Source organism: Nymphalis io, chromosome 27, assembly GCF_905147045.1.
Source record: "Nymphalis io chromosome 27, ilAglIoxx1.1, whole genome shotgun sequence".
Lineage (NCBI taxonomy): Eukaryota > Metazoa > Arthropoda > Insecta > Lepidoptera > Nymphalidae > Nymphalis > Nymphalis io.
In genome coordinates this window covers 1,010,944-1,027,875 of record NC_065914.1, presented here as the reverse complement: position 1 = coordinate 1,027,875, position 16,932 = coordinate 1,010,944, and the positions used below count along the sequence as shown (strand labels likewise).

The window sequence follows — 16,932 nt, the reverse complement described above, 5'->3', positions numbered from 1 at the left end:
TGTGTTAATTTCAAAAACGTATGTAAAATATTTAATTACATTACGTCCTACATACATTAATTTGTATAAGATATATATATATATATATATATATATATATATATAGGTATTTTGTGTGACTGCGTCGTTGGTCTAGAGGCTTGATGTAAGGCCACAGACCCGGAGGACCTGGGTCAATTCCCAGGTCGAGCCACTAAAAAGTTTTTGGGTTTTTCTGTCAGAAAATTCTCAGTAGCATGCCAGAGTCTGAAAGTTTGAAATGTGTACACTCCCGTGCCTCGGAAAGCACGTAAAGCCGTTGGTCCTGCGCCTGAACTCTTTCCAATCGTGTCGGATTGCCGTCCCATCGGATTATGAGAGTTAGGGAATAGAGAGTGCACCTGTGTTTGCGCACACACTTGTGCACTATAATATCTCCTGCGCAGTTGGCTAATCTCTCTTGAGATTTTCCGCGGTGGCCGAAATCGGTCTAGAAGACATTATTATTTTTTATTGTGTATTATGGTAAATAACAGTTTCTTTCATTAAATACTTTACGGATGGGAGATGCCACATGCCAAGTTCTAACGGTGTTTTCGTTCACCGCCGGACAAGATATAATTATACAAATTAAGCGCATAAAAATGGCGTGGCTGAACCCGAGTTTGTACTCGCAATTTTCGGTTAGAATTTACGTATTCTATCCACCCACCCATCCAGAATAGATTTTTATGCAAGTTTATATTAACCTTTCCTATTCCACAAAGCTGCTCCAATGCGGGTTGGTAGAATACACATGTGTCAGAATTTTAATGAAATTAGACACATACAGGTTTTCTCACGATGTTCTCCTTCTCCGTCAAGCACGAGATGAATTATAAACACAAACTCAGCACCTGGGAATTCAGTGGTGCCCGGGTTTGAACCCACGACTATCGGTTAAGATTCACGCGTTCTAACCGCTAGTGTTCTAACTAAAGTTCGTTTAAGTGTAATGTATTTATTAAATAAAGATTTTGACTTTATATTTTGCGGCCTCCACTTTTAAAATCCACGTGATTTCTTAGTAACAGCGCGCTTGTTATGTTTTAATTCAGTCCGGTTTTATTATACTGTTAATAATCATGAACGAAACGCCTGCATGAATTTAAATAGTTTTTAAGTAAAATTGTTACTTAATTTCATTAGTCATGAGGCAATTGTGAATTATCATTGGTATTTGACTTTAATAACATATGAACCGTGACTGAGGTTTCGCCATGGATGTAGGTCCATGGGTCCCATTATGAGTTATATTTTATCCCGATCGGACCATAAAGAAATATTGGATTTTTCGAGAAATTCTCAATGGAAATCCTACTGTGTCTGTAAGTTACACTACTGTGTGTGTAAGCCCTGTAAGCAAGTAAGGCCGTTGGCTTAAGCTGTCTCTGATTGTGTCGGTTTTCCGTCCCATCTGTACAGGAATAAATAAACTATTATAAAGGTACTTACTTGTAAATAAAGATTTTGTCTGTTATTACGTTAATTTTATCATATAAATTAGTAAATAATACTAAGAATCCTGGTTTGAGTTTAACTGGTCACATAACACGTCAATTATACATTTAAGTCACAGATTATACATAAAGATTTCCTCGAAAATTTTAAGCAATTACCGAATTATACTTAGTCATACCGTCTAGGGTCACCAATTATCTTGTATCCTCAGGACTAGTCCGGCCTATTAGAATATACTATAATTATTTAAGTCTAATAATGTTCTTTAGAAGAGTACAGTTTTTTTCTTCAATCAATCAATCAATCAACAGCCAATCGTTGTCCACTGCTGAACATAGGCCTCTCCCAAGGTGCGCCAAAGCTCCCTGTCCTCCGCCTTCCGCATCCAGTTGGTGCCCGCCACCTTCTTAAGGTCGTCGGTCCACCTGGCTGGAGGGCGCCCTACGCTGCGCTTGCCGATTCGCGGTCTCCACTCTAGGACTCGTCTGCTCCAACGGCCATCGGTCCTACGACATACGTGACCAGCCCACTGCCACTTCAGCCTGCTAATTTTGCAAGCTATGTCGGTGACTCCGGTTCTTTTCCGGATAATCTCATTTCTGATCTTATCCTTCAAAGATACTCCGAGCATAGCTCGCTCCATAGCACGCTGAGCGACTTTGAATTTGTGGACTAGTCCCGCAGTTAGTGTCCACGTTTCGGCACCGTATGTCATGGCAGGTAAGACGCATTGGTTGAAGACTTTCGTCTTCAAACATTGCGGTATAGACGACTTGAGGACTTGACGAAGGTTGCCAAATGCTGCCCATCCCAAGCGAATTCTTCGATCGGCTTCCTTCTCGAAGTTGTTCCTACCGACTTGTATTATCTGTCCTAGGTAGGTATATTCACTAACAACTTCGAGAGGTTTCCCCTCGACGTATATCGGTCCCGGCACGACATGCCTATTGAACATGACCTTGGTCTTGTCCAAGTTCATACCGAGACCGACACACCGGGAAGACTCGCCTAGGCTACGCCTAGGCTAGTTTTTTTCTTATATTAGATAAATATCTAGTTTTTTACAGTACTAGCAGAGTATTTAACATACAGTACTTTCCATCAAATGAGCGTTCCGTACGTTTGCATAAAAAAATCTAACAGACTTTGTCCTGTCTATATGAATATTTAGTAATAGTCACGATCAAGAGCACTATAAAGCTTTTGCTTGTTGTAATTCACAACGATGTGTGCATAAAAAACGTATCTATAAAAAGTACAGTGATACTAATATATATTACAACTTCCATGGTGCCCGGTCAAGCGGTGTAAGAGTCTATTAATCTCAAACGGACACACCAACATCCATTTCTATATAAGATTAGTGTACGGTTATCGCTTCACTCGCTTGTGAGGGGTAGTCAGATGTTACTTAAATGTTGGCTATGTCCGTTCTTGGGATGCAAGCTTGCTGCGTACCAAATTTCATCAAAATCAGCTCAGTCCTTTAGCCGTGAAAGCGTATTAAATAGACATAAGAGTTACTTTCGCATTTATAATATTAGATTCAACATTTCTGTATATCTGTAAGTCCGTCCGGTTTTTATACGTCTAATAAAATATCAGTCTTGTCCTGTGTTATGTAGTTACTTATGGCGACCCCAACATATAATAGTTATTTTTACTATTAGCTGATTATAATAAATATATTTATGATTACGACTAATCTGAGATAATTTGCATTTATTAAAACTATGCACTATAGTTAATTACTTTTGCGAAGGAATATTAATGAATGTTTAATTTTTATTAATTATACCATCGCTTGTTAACTTAGTTGACTATTTTAGTTAAACTTAATACACTAAGTTTTTTGGATTTGATACATCTACTGTCGCACCTCGGGGGTAAAACCGACTTACGCCGTGACGGCAAACGACGTGACGCTCTCTTATGACGTCACGCCCTCTCCGCGGCCGCTCTCTACACCCTTGTATGAGCGTGGCGCGTATACTGTATACTTAATTGCTATACATTATTGTTATAATAAGAAATATATAATTAATAATTTCATGTTTAAGGTTTTAAATCTCCGCAATGAACTATGACGAAATTCGATCGTTACAACGATATTAATATAACTCAATGGCAGTGAAATTAATCGTTAATTAGCCGGAACGTGCGTCAAGGGTAGCGGATTCGATTTCCTTCCGTCTCGTTTATTGATAATAACGAAGTAAACATATTTTCCGATTTAAATATTTATCTTTACAGCCAAGATAGCCCAGTGGTTAGAGAATCGAGGTTAGGTTACGGAGGGTTTGAATTCGATATATGAATTTCCATTGATTTATGTTTATATTTCATCTCGTGCTCGGTAGTGATAGACAATATCGTGAGGAAACCTGCATGTGTTAGTTGATAATATTAGCCTCGTGTATACACCAACTCCCATTGGAACAGCGTGATGTAGTAATCTACGTATGTTAAGGGGAGAAGGCTGTCGTTGTGACCTCATCATCAGCTCATTTGTTTGTCTAACTTCATCAACGTGGAGTTATGTATTCATTGATTTCCAAACAGGACATATAAACTTAATTGTATTTTTTATAGTATTGGTAGGCGGACGAGTTTGTGGTGGTAAGTGGTCACCAACGCCCATAGACGTTGTAAGAAATGTTAATCATCGCTTACATCGCCAATGCGCAACCAACCTTCGAAACTAAGAAGTCATGTCCCTTGTGCCTGTAATTACACTAGCTCACTTATCCTTCAAACCGAAACATAATACCAAGTACTGCTGGTTTGCGGTAGAATATTTGATGAGTAAGTGGTACCTACCCAGACGAGCTTTGCGCAAAGCTCTTTCAACATTGAAAATATAGTATGTACGTATCGTATAGTTGACTAAGTATTTCATTTTTAAAATAGTTACTTCTTAGTTTCTTACCAATTCTAATTCTAAGCTACATTAACATTAAATTTAATCCTCTAACATGACGATACAAAACTGGTTATAAGCATGTCTATAAGTATGTACGTATGTCCGTATTCGTCTATTTATTCCAGCACGTTGTTGAGAGCAGTAATAAAAATGATTTAATATCAACACGGTAACCATTACTTTTGTTATTTATCACCAAATGTACATCATATAACTTCTATTCGTAATATATGTTAAGTAATTATTTCAACGTGACCGACATACATCCGATATGTTGTTGTACAATCATTTTGTTTTGTGTGGATTTATTTATTTGTATTATATAAAAGTTTTAGATTATTCTACAAATAGGCTGTTTTATCAGATAGATGGTTATGAGTCATCTCCTACCATATTTCTATATATATTAATACCACAATATAGAACTGCAAGTTATTTCTGTTTGGTGGCAGAGAAAAGGAGATGGTACTATTTATCTCAAAAGGCTCACACTTAGCTCTGATAAAATTTAAAAAAAACAACACGTAACTTTTACTAACGATATTTTAAACCATAGTTACTAATGAATATTGAAAACGTAATAGCCATACAAACAAAATATTAATTTAATATTGCACTCTGTTTCAATTATGTAAAGTAAATTTCTGTTTACACTCCGCTGCCCATAATGTCCCATTGATTGCAACAGATAACATAGGCATTCCACGAAAAAAAAAAACAATTTGCAAGTAAAACCTACTTGCATCGCGGTAACTGGCCAGTCACTCTCGCGCCGGCGAAGCATAATGGCGCTCTAATTTCATCCAATCGAGACCGCGTTACGACATTCTAATTTCGAATTTCCAAAATGGCGTTTACATTTTCCCGCTTTTTCGAATACGTCAAGGATCACAGAGGGATAAGTGAGTGTTTTTGTTTTCGTAATATTGTGTTAATCAAAATATAATGTAATTCGGCCTTCGTAGTGTATTAGTTAAAATAAAGAAAACCGACTCGGTTTTTGTTGGATATTGCTTAATTTCGAAAGGCGGTTCAAACTATCGGTTCTATCATTTGAATTAATCTGGAATTTTCGGTCGTGATTCGAATTTTGAAATTTCATTGCAAACAATTCTTATGTATTATAAGTTTATTTACGTTAGTCATTTCGTCAGCTGGAACATGGAACGTAGTGATGTGTCTGTATATAAACAATACGTTTGTAATATTATCTATTTGTTATGATTATTATGTTATATTCTAGAATTTGATCTTTTATATTTTTTTTTTTTATAAATATAATCGAAATATTTTAATGGTCACTATGACAGACTATTAATTTATATTTTTTTAAACGATTTCTATTTCATTTAATTATTATTATATTTAATTATATTTTACATGTTGACGGTGCAAAATATTCGGCCTTCAGTTCATAATGTAAGAAGGAAACAGCTTGGCTTTGCTGTACGTGTCATTTCGTTCGTTTACTTTGCTCATTTTCATAAGCACGTTAACTGTATAACATTTTTGTGCTTGTTCGCCGTTTAGATTGTAACTACCATTTTATATAATTGTTTAAAAATGTCATTGAAATGTAATAAGACTCAAAATTAATCCTGAATTAATTTTAGTTCAATGTAAAATACATATGTTAAATGCAAGCTGCATGCGCGTTGAAGTTTTTTGTTGATAGTAAAAAAAATTATCAATTACAGCTAATTGTTTCCCACTACTGGGCATAGACTTCGATTAGGGATAAGGTATTAAGATTATTCTGCCACGCTACTCCTCTGCGTATATATTAATATATGTAAAAGCACTTTGCATAGTTTCTCGTTTTTTTTTTTATACGAGTCTCTTTGTTGACGTCAGCGTTATAAATTGCAATAATTCAGAAGTTCAACAATTTTTTATTTCCAAAGAAAGTATATAAACTTTAATTTCCGTATGATAGACATTTTGTTAATATTTTTCGTTTTGTTTGTCGTCCATATCGTCTTACTAATATTACGTATGAGTATGTTTGTGTGATTGTTTGTGTATGTTCTCAATCTCGAAAAACTGGACAGATTCTAGTTAAATATTATAGAGAAGTCGATAACACACAGTGTTTATGGGCTTTTATATTTTTTATTAAGTCATAGAAAAATCATGATTAAAATTTAATTTGCGCGAAGTGAAGATTTAACGTTAACAACTTGTGTTTTTTTTAAATTAAATTAACCTTTACAAATTATCCATGACGACGTACAAAAACTCGGCCTTGGATTTTTTTTATTTCTATATATAGAAACATGTCTATATGTATATATTTATGTAAATGTAAAAAATACGCTTATATGTAATTTAATTAGCCTCGAAGTGATTTAATATTAAAATTACGCAGAACTGACTTTCTCTCAATGATACGAAATAAACTAATTACACATAATCATTATATAAATTACCTTAATTCTAGTTAAATTGTGACAAAGTCAATTAAAAATATAATTTAATTAGATTAATGATTGTCTTCGTCTATACTTTATGGTGTGTATGAAAAAGGTTTTTATTTAAATTCGTATACGTCCTGCGACTGAATCTTTAAACCTGAAATTTTGCACATAATACTAAACTCCTAAACCTTATAGTCAACATCGAAAATATTCCTTATTCCAGGCGGATCTCTCAAGCGCATTTAAATAATTTTACAATATGTATGTTAATTCATTTAATTTATATTTATTTTAAAGATTGAATGATACTGATAATATAAGACTCAATGTATTGATATTATTATAATCAAATGAAATTAAAATCAGTGTGGGCTATCCTAGCTAGGCTAATTCAATAACCTGTGTCAAGGATAATCAGTCCTATCTCCTAAGGTAGAAACAATCGAGAAACTATTATTTGTTAAAGAATTAATTCTATGTTTAAAGCACTCGGTAAAAAACGTATAATGATGTTGGTTTTTCTATAATACACTTTGCTCACATTGAGCGGTAGAGAGTGCGATATCTTTGGTTTGAATTATTACATCGTGTGCATACACCTTAGCGCTGCTGTTACTCAAACGAATAGTTTAATTGGTAAAACGCCTTGGACGAGATCTCTTAGTGTGTATGTGTGTATCGTGACCCAGTTTTGATGCTTTTGGAGTTAAGCTTACATGATTTTCAAATATTTAATGTTTCCGTAATAAATCTTATCTAAAAAACACTAAATAAATAACTTGGTTTTCAAGCAGTAATAAACAACGCAGTTATAGACTTACATTTTTTTATTTATTATTTTAAGTTCTTACTACTGTGGCTACTGTAATATTGTCGGCTTTACTTTTTTTATATGGTATGTGGATGGTAAGTTGTCACCAACGCCCATAGACATTGGCATTGTTAGAAATGTTAACCATCGCTTATATCACCAATGCGCCACCAACCTTGGGAACTAAGATGTTATGTCCCTTGTGCCTATAATTACACTGGCTCATTCAACCTTCAAACCGGAACACAACAATACCAAGTACTGCTGTTTTGCAGTAGAATATCAGATGAGTGTGACTGGGCGGTACCTACCCAGACGAGCTTACACAAAGCTCTACCATCATTCTTACAAACGGTGTTTAGCGGGTGATGTGTTAAACAATGCTGTATCTTGTTTCGAATGTCAAAACAATAATGACAGAAAGAGCGAAATCAGTGCTTGGCTACAGCGGCTGACTAAGCAAAGTTTATAGGTTAGATCGAGTGTGTTTTTATTGATTGATTCATAAATAATAATGTTATATCTATAAAGATCTGCGGCATACATAGCATGCCATCTAGTGGTTAAAAAAGAAACGAATCTCGAGGTACATTTACTAAGGTGTAAGCTCTACACTCATTATTACCGACTTCATAAATGTATTTGCAAACTTGTATTATAATTTCTCGACGGAAATAGTGCTTTTGGTAAGTTACTAGGATATAAAATTCTATATGTCCTACGCGGTTTCACCCGCGTTAAATGTTCCTTCTCTGCCACTATGGATCGTAGCGTCATTTTAAGAATGAGGCTATCAAATGAAAAAAAATATTCAAATCTGTCTATTAGTTCCAGAGATTCACGCGTTCAAACAAACAAACTTTCCAGCATTGCTATATTAGTTTAGATGAATTTGATTTCCAATCGTATGCCAGTTTAACTACAGGCACGAGGGACGTACACACATTTGTTGCCAATTTTGGTGTGGTGGCGCATTGACAATGTAAGGAATGGCTAATATTTCATATAGTGCCAATGACTGTGTTCGGTACCAATAAATGGCCTATTTTTCGGTTCACCACCTACATATGTTATACAAAATGTATAATATATACTAAGTGCTTATTAATCGATTATTAATTAATTATACAATAAAATCGCCGCAGATGAAGCTGAACGTAAACAGATTGACCTGATTTTGTTTATTTCCTATATTCTCAATTGGTTCGATAATTAATTAACGATCGCTGAATTGATTTATCTGTTGTAACGATAGCGGACAGGCAGGCAGGTTGACTGGCAAACGAGGTTTATGGTAAAAGCCCTTTGGTTTTAGACATTGACGTTACGACATCATTGACCGTGCCTTACATTGTCAATGCGCTATGACCATGCGGCTTTATGTGATATGTCCCTTGTGTCTGTATCACTTAAAAGAAAAAGATAAACAGTTCAGGATTCTTTTCTCCTTTGCCTGTATTAGACGAACTATAATGTTAATATTTAAAAAAATGGAAATATGAGAAATAAAATGTCCGAAACACGTCGGTTTTTGAGTCGAAATCCGACTCCCGTGCAAATTAATGTTGGTATGAGTTGATCGATCACCATCAAAGTTGATGTATTAGTATTTTTTAATAAGACACTATAAATAATATCTTTAATGCACAACGAATGCTAAGTAACTTTATCGAATGTATAATGTACATGTATGTGCAAAAACACCAGTGCACTATATTCTCACTCCCATGATACGATGGAACGATGAATTTCCGTTGGCCCGATTTGGTTCGAAACCGCCAAGATCTCTAAAATAATATAATATATTATTTCATTGACTCTTTTCTCGTTCAATGCATTAAAGTATCAGTTCCGCTCTCAGAGCACAATGGATGAGGAGAGTAATAACAACTGTACTTTACATAAGTGTTGAGACATTCGTTAAATGTATTTTTTTATTAAAAGTAAGTCAATAGCCAGAAAATAACACTTAGAGGCTTCCCCAATTAGCTGCACATGTGACAAAATGAAAAATAAACGTGCAGGTCTTCTTGCTGTGTTTTCTTTCTTGTTATGTTTGTTATTTTTTGGGTTCGAACCATATTCCGGCCACTGCGCCATTTCTACATGTATTATATAATATTTATCAGCTCTTTTGTACACTATTGGTCCACTGGTTGAGAGCATTCTAGAAAATTATTTATAATATACCATATAATCAATGTATCGGAACAACTAAAATTCTATAAAAAAACTTGTTGGCTTTCCCGAAAATCGTATTTTATTTATTAATTCTTCAGCCAAAGGTAATTGGACAGTGCAGCCTTGTAACGGGCCATTGACGCAGACCAGATTAAAAAACGAATATGACTATAATTAACGTTTTATGTTCGAAATTTAAACTAAACAACAAAAAAGGTTTTACAATACTTTTTTAATTACATTTTTTTCAATACGGTCGGAAAATATGATATTTTGCGTGTGTTTTTTCGTATGTGTTTGACCATTTCCGCGCATGTTTGAGATAAATACTTTTATTAGTGAAACCTACCGGTTTCCGGGTACCGGCTCACTTTATAAATGACTTATTAATTAAGTTTAACGAACTTATAAATGGAAGCTCAAGGTACAAGGTCAACGAGCTTCAAAAAATCGGTGATTTGATCATGTGATATTTATTAGGTAATTATTATGAACATTACATACATATAAATAAGGAACAATGTAGGTTGTCCTTCTCTCTTTCCCCGCCTCTACCAGAAATCTATGAATTTTAAGAAATTTATATAAAATTAAAAAAAAAATCTGAAGAACTCTATAATCTATATCCAATCCGTTGTTTGTTTTTGAAAATACTATTTACTTAATATTTATTTTATGTAGTTTTGAGTAAGTATATAATAATAATCGTTGAGTATTTTTATGTTAATGACTTTATCGCGGTTCTTCTTCGTAAATAATAATTGATTTCCGATTGCTATTTCCTGTACTGCACTGTTGGCCCAAATACTTAATCTATTCTTTAAAAGTTTTTACCTTTAATGATGTACTTCGGCCACATAGTTAGAAACCAGGAATATGAATTGCTCATAATAAGAATGATGCCTTCGTGTTATTATGCAGTATACACCTATACATATGTAAATAGCATAGTGTTACAGTACAGTAACAGCCTGTAAATGTCCCACTGCTGGGCTAAGGCCTCTTCTCCCTTTTTTGAGGAGAAGGTTTGGAGCTTATTCCACCACGCTGCTCCAGTGCGGGTTGGTAGAATACACATGTGGCAGAATTTCGATGAAATTAGACACATGCAGGTTTCCTCACGATGTTTTCCTTCACCGAAAAGCACGAGATGAATTATAAACAGAAATTAAGCACATGTAAATTCAGAGGTGCTCGCCCGGGTTTGAACCCACGTTCATCGGTTAAGATTCACGCGTTCTTACCACTGGGCCATCTCGACTTAGCATAGTGTTAATGGAATGTTATTTATCTTTGCCCACACGAGGACATATTTGTGCCCATTTTCGTCAGACTACGTAAAATATATTTTTGTGCAAAGCGTGTTTGCGCAGAAAATATACTGTGTAGGTGATTAAGTTAAATTCAAACGTAGATTTTTGATGAAAAACAACGAAATTTAAATATTTAATTTTAATGTTAATTAATAGGAATAAGAATTGCTGAGATTTTAAAATAAAGAAAATATTAAGTCTTACGTCATCTTAAGGTACAGCAGTTAACACGTAAAAGCGTACCAAACAAATTCACTTTCCCGTTTATAATATTAGTTAGGATGGATAAATAAGAATTGTAATTCACTTATATACATAAATTTGGGTGTATTATCTTATACATATGTTCCGGGACAGAAGGTTTTATATTACGTTCTCCTTGTCATTGTCATTGTCTTGTATTGTCATTGTCCGAAGGGACGTTACTCCGACACGAGTCCAGCGGCAGGGCAGTGGCTTTCCGTGCTTATCTTACTGATAATTTATCGACAAATAAATAACTTTTATTGACCCGAGCTGTTCACAGCCTTTTTTTATTATTATTAAATTACAATTATCCCCAGACATGTTCGTCAGTACCTCGATCTATATTTGGTTTCATAATTTGTATAAAATTATTTCACTGATTTTAAAATACTAAATACATATTATAGAGTTCTTATGTACACTTCACCTTATACGTTTATTCTAGTCTATATATGTATACAAGTGAAATACCACCATCACGAGACCTCCTAAACTATCTGCTCGATTGACTTGAAATTTGTCACAGTCACTCCTTCTCCAACGTAGACACTCACTAAGAACGGATTTTATGCAAATCCTACTCAAAATTCGTTTTTCTTATATACCAGCGCGAAGCCGGGATGATTAGCCACTATTTAATAAAATTTTACACTAAACTGTAAAAACTATATCCATATAATATGCTACGTTCCTAACTGCACAGCCATTTACATTCACAATTGTTTATATTTCGTAACCATTCGTAACCTAGCCAGTTCACTAATGATGCTGTAAATAACTAAAACAGTGTGCTAGCTGTGTCCACGTGGAATTCAGTTTGGGACTATAGGAGTACATACATACATACTGAATTAAAATATATCCTACTTAAAGTAGCTTTCTATTGGTGAAAGAATTATTAAAATCGATTCACCAATTTCAGAGTTAATCGATTATAAGCAATCGAATATGCTAGTGTATAGTTGACAGTGTAATATTACACTAAATTCTGCACATTAGTATAAATATCTGTATCGAATAATATTACCGATTCATTTGCTAATAAATATTCCCTTGACTGTATTGAACCGGTTCCAAGAACTTGATGGTAAGGCAGCCGAGCGCGTGTTACTTGCGTAATGATGTTTTACATTTGTGCCTTCACCTGGAAAAATACTAATAGTGCTCGTATACACATCCTATTTCTGGTTGAAGAGCTTAACTTCTGTTTCAAAGACAGCGTTGCGACTTGTGCGAGTCCATCTGGCTAGGCACTCATCACATATGCTACCGCAAAATAGCTATACTTAGTAATGCTATGTTCCAGCTTGAAGGGTGAGCCATTGTAGCTACAGGCACAAGGGTCATTATACCTCAGTTCTCAAAGTTGGTGGCGCGTTGACGGTGTAAAGTGGTTAATATTTATTGTACGTTTCACCGTATTTGTTTTCTTTATTATTATTATGTATATTATATACCTATTGTTATGTAGATGTTGGTGTGTGTAGGTATATATAAACATAATACCTACCCTGATCTCAATTTACAAATACCCTAACCAAAAGATATATACACTGGCTCACTCACCCTTCAAACTTACTCACCCTTCAATCTTTATTTATAATACTTTTTCACTTTTAAGTGGAACCTAGATATTCTCCTTAATTTAACAAAATTCCGATGCCAACTCTCGAACATTCGAACCGCCATCTTTCAAAAATCCGCAATGAATACCACAGACTATTTACATCTCGTCCAACTACGTCACATCAACTCAAGGTCAATGTTGTTTATTTATTTTGTCTCCAGCCGTTAAATTAGACTACATTTAATTTTTTGGGACGTAACCTCCTCACTGCCGCTTTAGAAACACACTGCTCCGGTGTTGCTACATTTAGTGTGTCAAAACCCACAAAATTTTGAGGTGCGTCAATATGATGACGTTTTTTTGTTGATTTATATCACTTATATAAATATGCTTACTTTCCTTGTAAAGAAGTATGCAATGAAAGAAATAATATCCTTAGTATGTATCTATTGAGTCTTAAACGCCAGTAACTTTATCACTCGCTGAATCATTACAAAATACCTTACAGCTCATTTCGTAATCAATGCTCTCACGTGACGCGAGTATTTACCATAATTATGTTTACTCCTTGAATTGTTTAAGCTAAGGAAAGTTTATTATATCATGTAAAATATTATAATATACATAATAAAAAACAAAATATAATTTAATTATTTTACAATTTTGATTCACGGAATTTTATGCTACGATAAAATCTGTATAAAAATCAAAAGAATACTAACGAGCACACATATATTTAATCTTGTACAGTATAAAATCTTTTATAAATGAATATCTTTTAACGTCATAATTAAATTTATTAATACACAAAGATAAAGAATAACTGGGAATTTTTATTGTTGGCGGTTAGAAGACGTCAACCTTAATTACTTAAACGATGATTCAGTCAAACCGATAGAATTTTCATGAGCTTAATTTGTGTTTATAATTCATCTCGTGCTCGGCAGTGAAGGAAACATTGCTAGGATGCGTCGGACGAGAATCTGTTACGTGTATTCACCCACCCGCATCGGAGCACAGTGTTGGTAGTAAGCTCCAAACATACTCCTCAAAACACTTACAGGCTGTTAATTTACTTTATCTTATTATAGAAACAAATATTTCGACCGTTTGGGGAAAGAGTTACATTCAGTTTAGATTCTCAAAAAATTTACTTAAAAACGTTTATTATATTTAACTGAATTCTACGAGCTTGTAATCCCAGTAAGAGTTTGTTAAGTAATATTTGTATAATAATACAAAGAAGAGTGCGGTGATCTGCAGAGCAGAGGTTACGTAAGTCGTTTCCTCTTTGCGCAAGCGCACACGCGTCGACGATTTGACATAATAATGCTGAATTACGAACGCGCTCTCTTGACGGCTTGGGGTACCGCGGGAAAGTGTCAAATCGAACATTAGTTGAACATATGTAATACTAATGTTCGCCCCCGTCGCGTTGTACTGGGAGAAGGGCGGATATTAGGTAAAACAAAGCCTATATCCGTCCTTAGAGTTCAAGCTTGCTTCATACCAAATTTTATCAAAATCGGCTTAGTGGTTTAGCCTTGAAAGCGTAACAGACACACAAAGTTAGTTTCGCATTTTAATATTCGTATAGATTATTAGCCACAAAAATTTTAAATATTAAATTTTGTCACAGGTAGGTCGAAGCTATAACTAAAATTAAAAATTTATATAACCCCCACACAAAAAAACCTTTAAGAGGAAAAAATCAATTGATGTGTCGCTTAGGGAGAACGCAGTTTAAAATCATCAGCATCAGCATCATCGAACTAGTGAAAGTTGGTTTACCCTTTTGCAAATAGGCAATGAGCTAATGATCATCAAATATTTAGATTATATTCGGTTTTAAAATGGAAAAACCGCATCAAAATCGGTCCACTTGTATGGGAGCTACTATAAAAGATGTTTATAATTATTATAGTCAATGTTGCATTCGCTCTGTAACATTTCACGACCGTGTTCAGCGGTTAGTGAGTTTGTTCTTACAGAACAGCTGCTGTATTTTAAACATCTGACGACCACGATGATAAAAGTCGTATCTCGTCAATCAAAAATATTGCGGTGACGTCAAACATGGCCTGTGATCACATTACCCTTCATGCCATTGTTTGTTTTATTAACAATAGACAAAAAAAAACAAACAATCTGATTTATAAATACATTAATTTTGACTCGCGGTTATATCATGTAATAAATCTAATTTATACATGGTTCAGATAAACGGAATTGCGTGTTTTGTATATACTTATTGAGCCGGGAGACCGCTCTCCCTGACCTGAGAGGAAAACCGCCGTTGCCCTCTGAGAAAAGCTTCGTCAATCTACAAACGGAACACAGCACGGGCTTATATTGACACGATGTCGTAGCCTCTCCGGTCCGAGCCAAAGACGGGCAAAAAAACTCCATGATCCCGGTTTCCTCCAAAAAAGGACCGGAGCACGTTGACATTGAGTTAGTACGTTAAAAAAAGTGTTTAAGTTTAGTTACTTAACGTTTACGTTTTATAAACATAATTGCGAATACATAATTGAGCCGATCGAAATGGGTTGGAAACGTCGTGAGCAAACCTGCAACTGTCAGTCCTCTGATGAAATTCTGACATACGTGTTACTACCAATTCGCATTGTAGCAAAGCTAGGCCTCTGCCCAGCTGAGGGACATTTATATGCTGCTTCTTCATACATAATAGTAATATTTATCAACACACGGACAACCATAAAGCTATGCTATATAGTATGTAATATGTTAATGATATAAAGTAAAAAGTAACAGCCTGTAAATGTCCCACTGCTGGGCTAAGGCCTCCTCTCCCTATTTGAGGAGAAGGTTTGGAGCTTATTCCACCACGCTGCTCCAATGCGGGTTGGTGGAATACACATGTGGCAGAATTTCGATGAAATTAGACACATGCAGGTTTCCTCACGATGTTTTCCTTCACCGAAAAGCACGAGATGAATTATAAACAGAAATTAAGCACATGAAAATTCAGAGGTGCTTGCCCGGGTTTGAACCCACGTTCATCGGTTAAGATTCACGCGTTCTTACCACTGGGCCATCTCGTACTGGGCCATCATTAATGATATGCGGTGATGTTTTTGTCCACGAATACTTATAATAAAAAGGAGATTGAATTGATATGGACGTTATAAATGTCGTTAATGATAAACTAACGGACAATGAACTGTCTCATTAACAATAGATTATTAAATTTTATATTTTACTGTATATTGTTAAAATAATTACTTTAAATATTAAAACTAACATTTAATAAGTAATTTTACTTTTATAATTGTTTAAATTAAGGACATTATCCGGAAGTAGCTATCATAGGGCAAGGCAGTGGGGTGCACCCGGCCTCTTAAGGTAAGGGGGGGGTAGATAGATTATATTATCATACAAGTAATACAAATCAATCAATATTCATTTTAATTCCAACGTCATTATTGCCTTCGATTTTTATCTACATAACACGTATAACACTTATTTATAAAATATATACTTGTCTCCAGGGTTCGTGCTGGCGTCAGCGGTGGTGCTGCTCCTCCTCGGCATAATATGCGCGATATTCTTCGGTACCTGGGTCCGGATGTTCATTGACCATGTAAGTAAATACACGTATATACAATTAATATGTATTATTTGAAGAATAAGAAAATATTACTAATGTAATAATTTAAATTCGATGTATTCGTTTTATATAATAAATAATTCTAAGCGCTAAATTACCATGAGATGGCTTGAGAGAGAAATACTAGCTTTCAGTTATATAATGAATAATTATTATTTCCAATAGTTAAATTCATACATCAACTATACCGTGGACTGGTGAGTGCACTAAGGCTTGCATCTTCTAAGCATCGTTACATCTTACACTGTATTAATATTTACCAATAAAAATTGGAGATCGTAAATGATATATATATCTTAAACTTCCGGTGGTAGTTTTTAACTCGAGGTGGCCCAGTGATTAGGTGGTGGCTCTCACAAACTCA

General features: G+C 34.8%; 1 protein-coding gene across 1 annotated transcript in view; it reads left to right on the top strand.

Moving 5' to 3' along the window:
• LOC126778710 (scavenger receptor class B member 1) overlaps positions 1–16,932 on the top strand; it is a 95,786-nt gene that overhangs the window by 48,102 nt on the left and 30,752 nt on the right. The window contains exon 3 of the mRNA XM_050502326.1: positions 16,450–16,541. Coding sequence (XP_050358283.1) covers positions 16,450–16,541 — 92 coding nt within the window. The remainder of the gene's footprint in view (positions 1–16,449; positions 16,542–16,932) is intronic.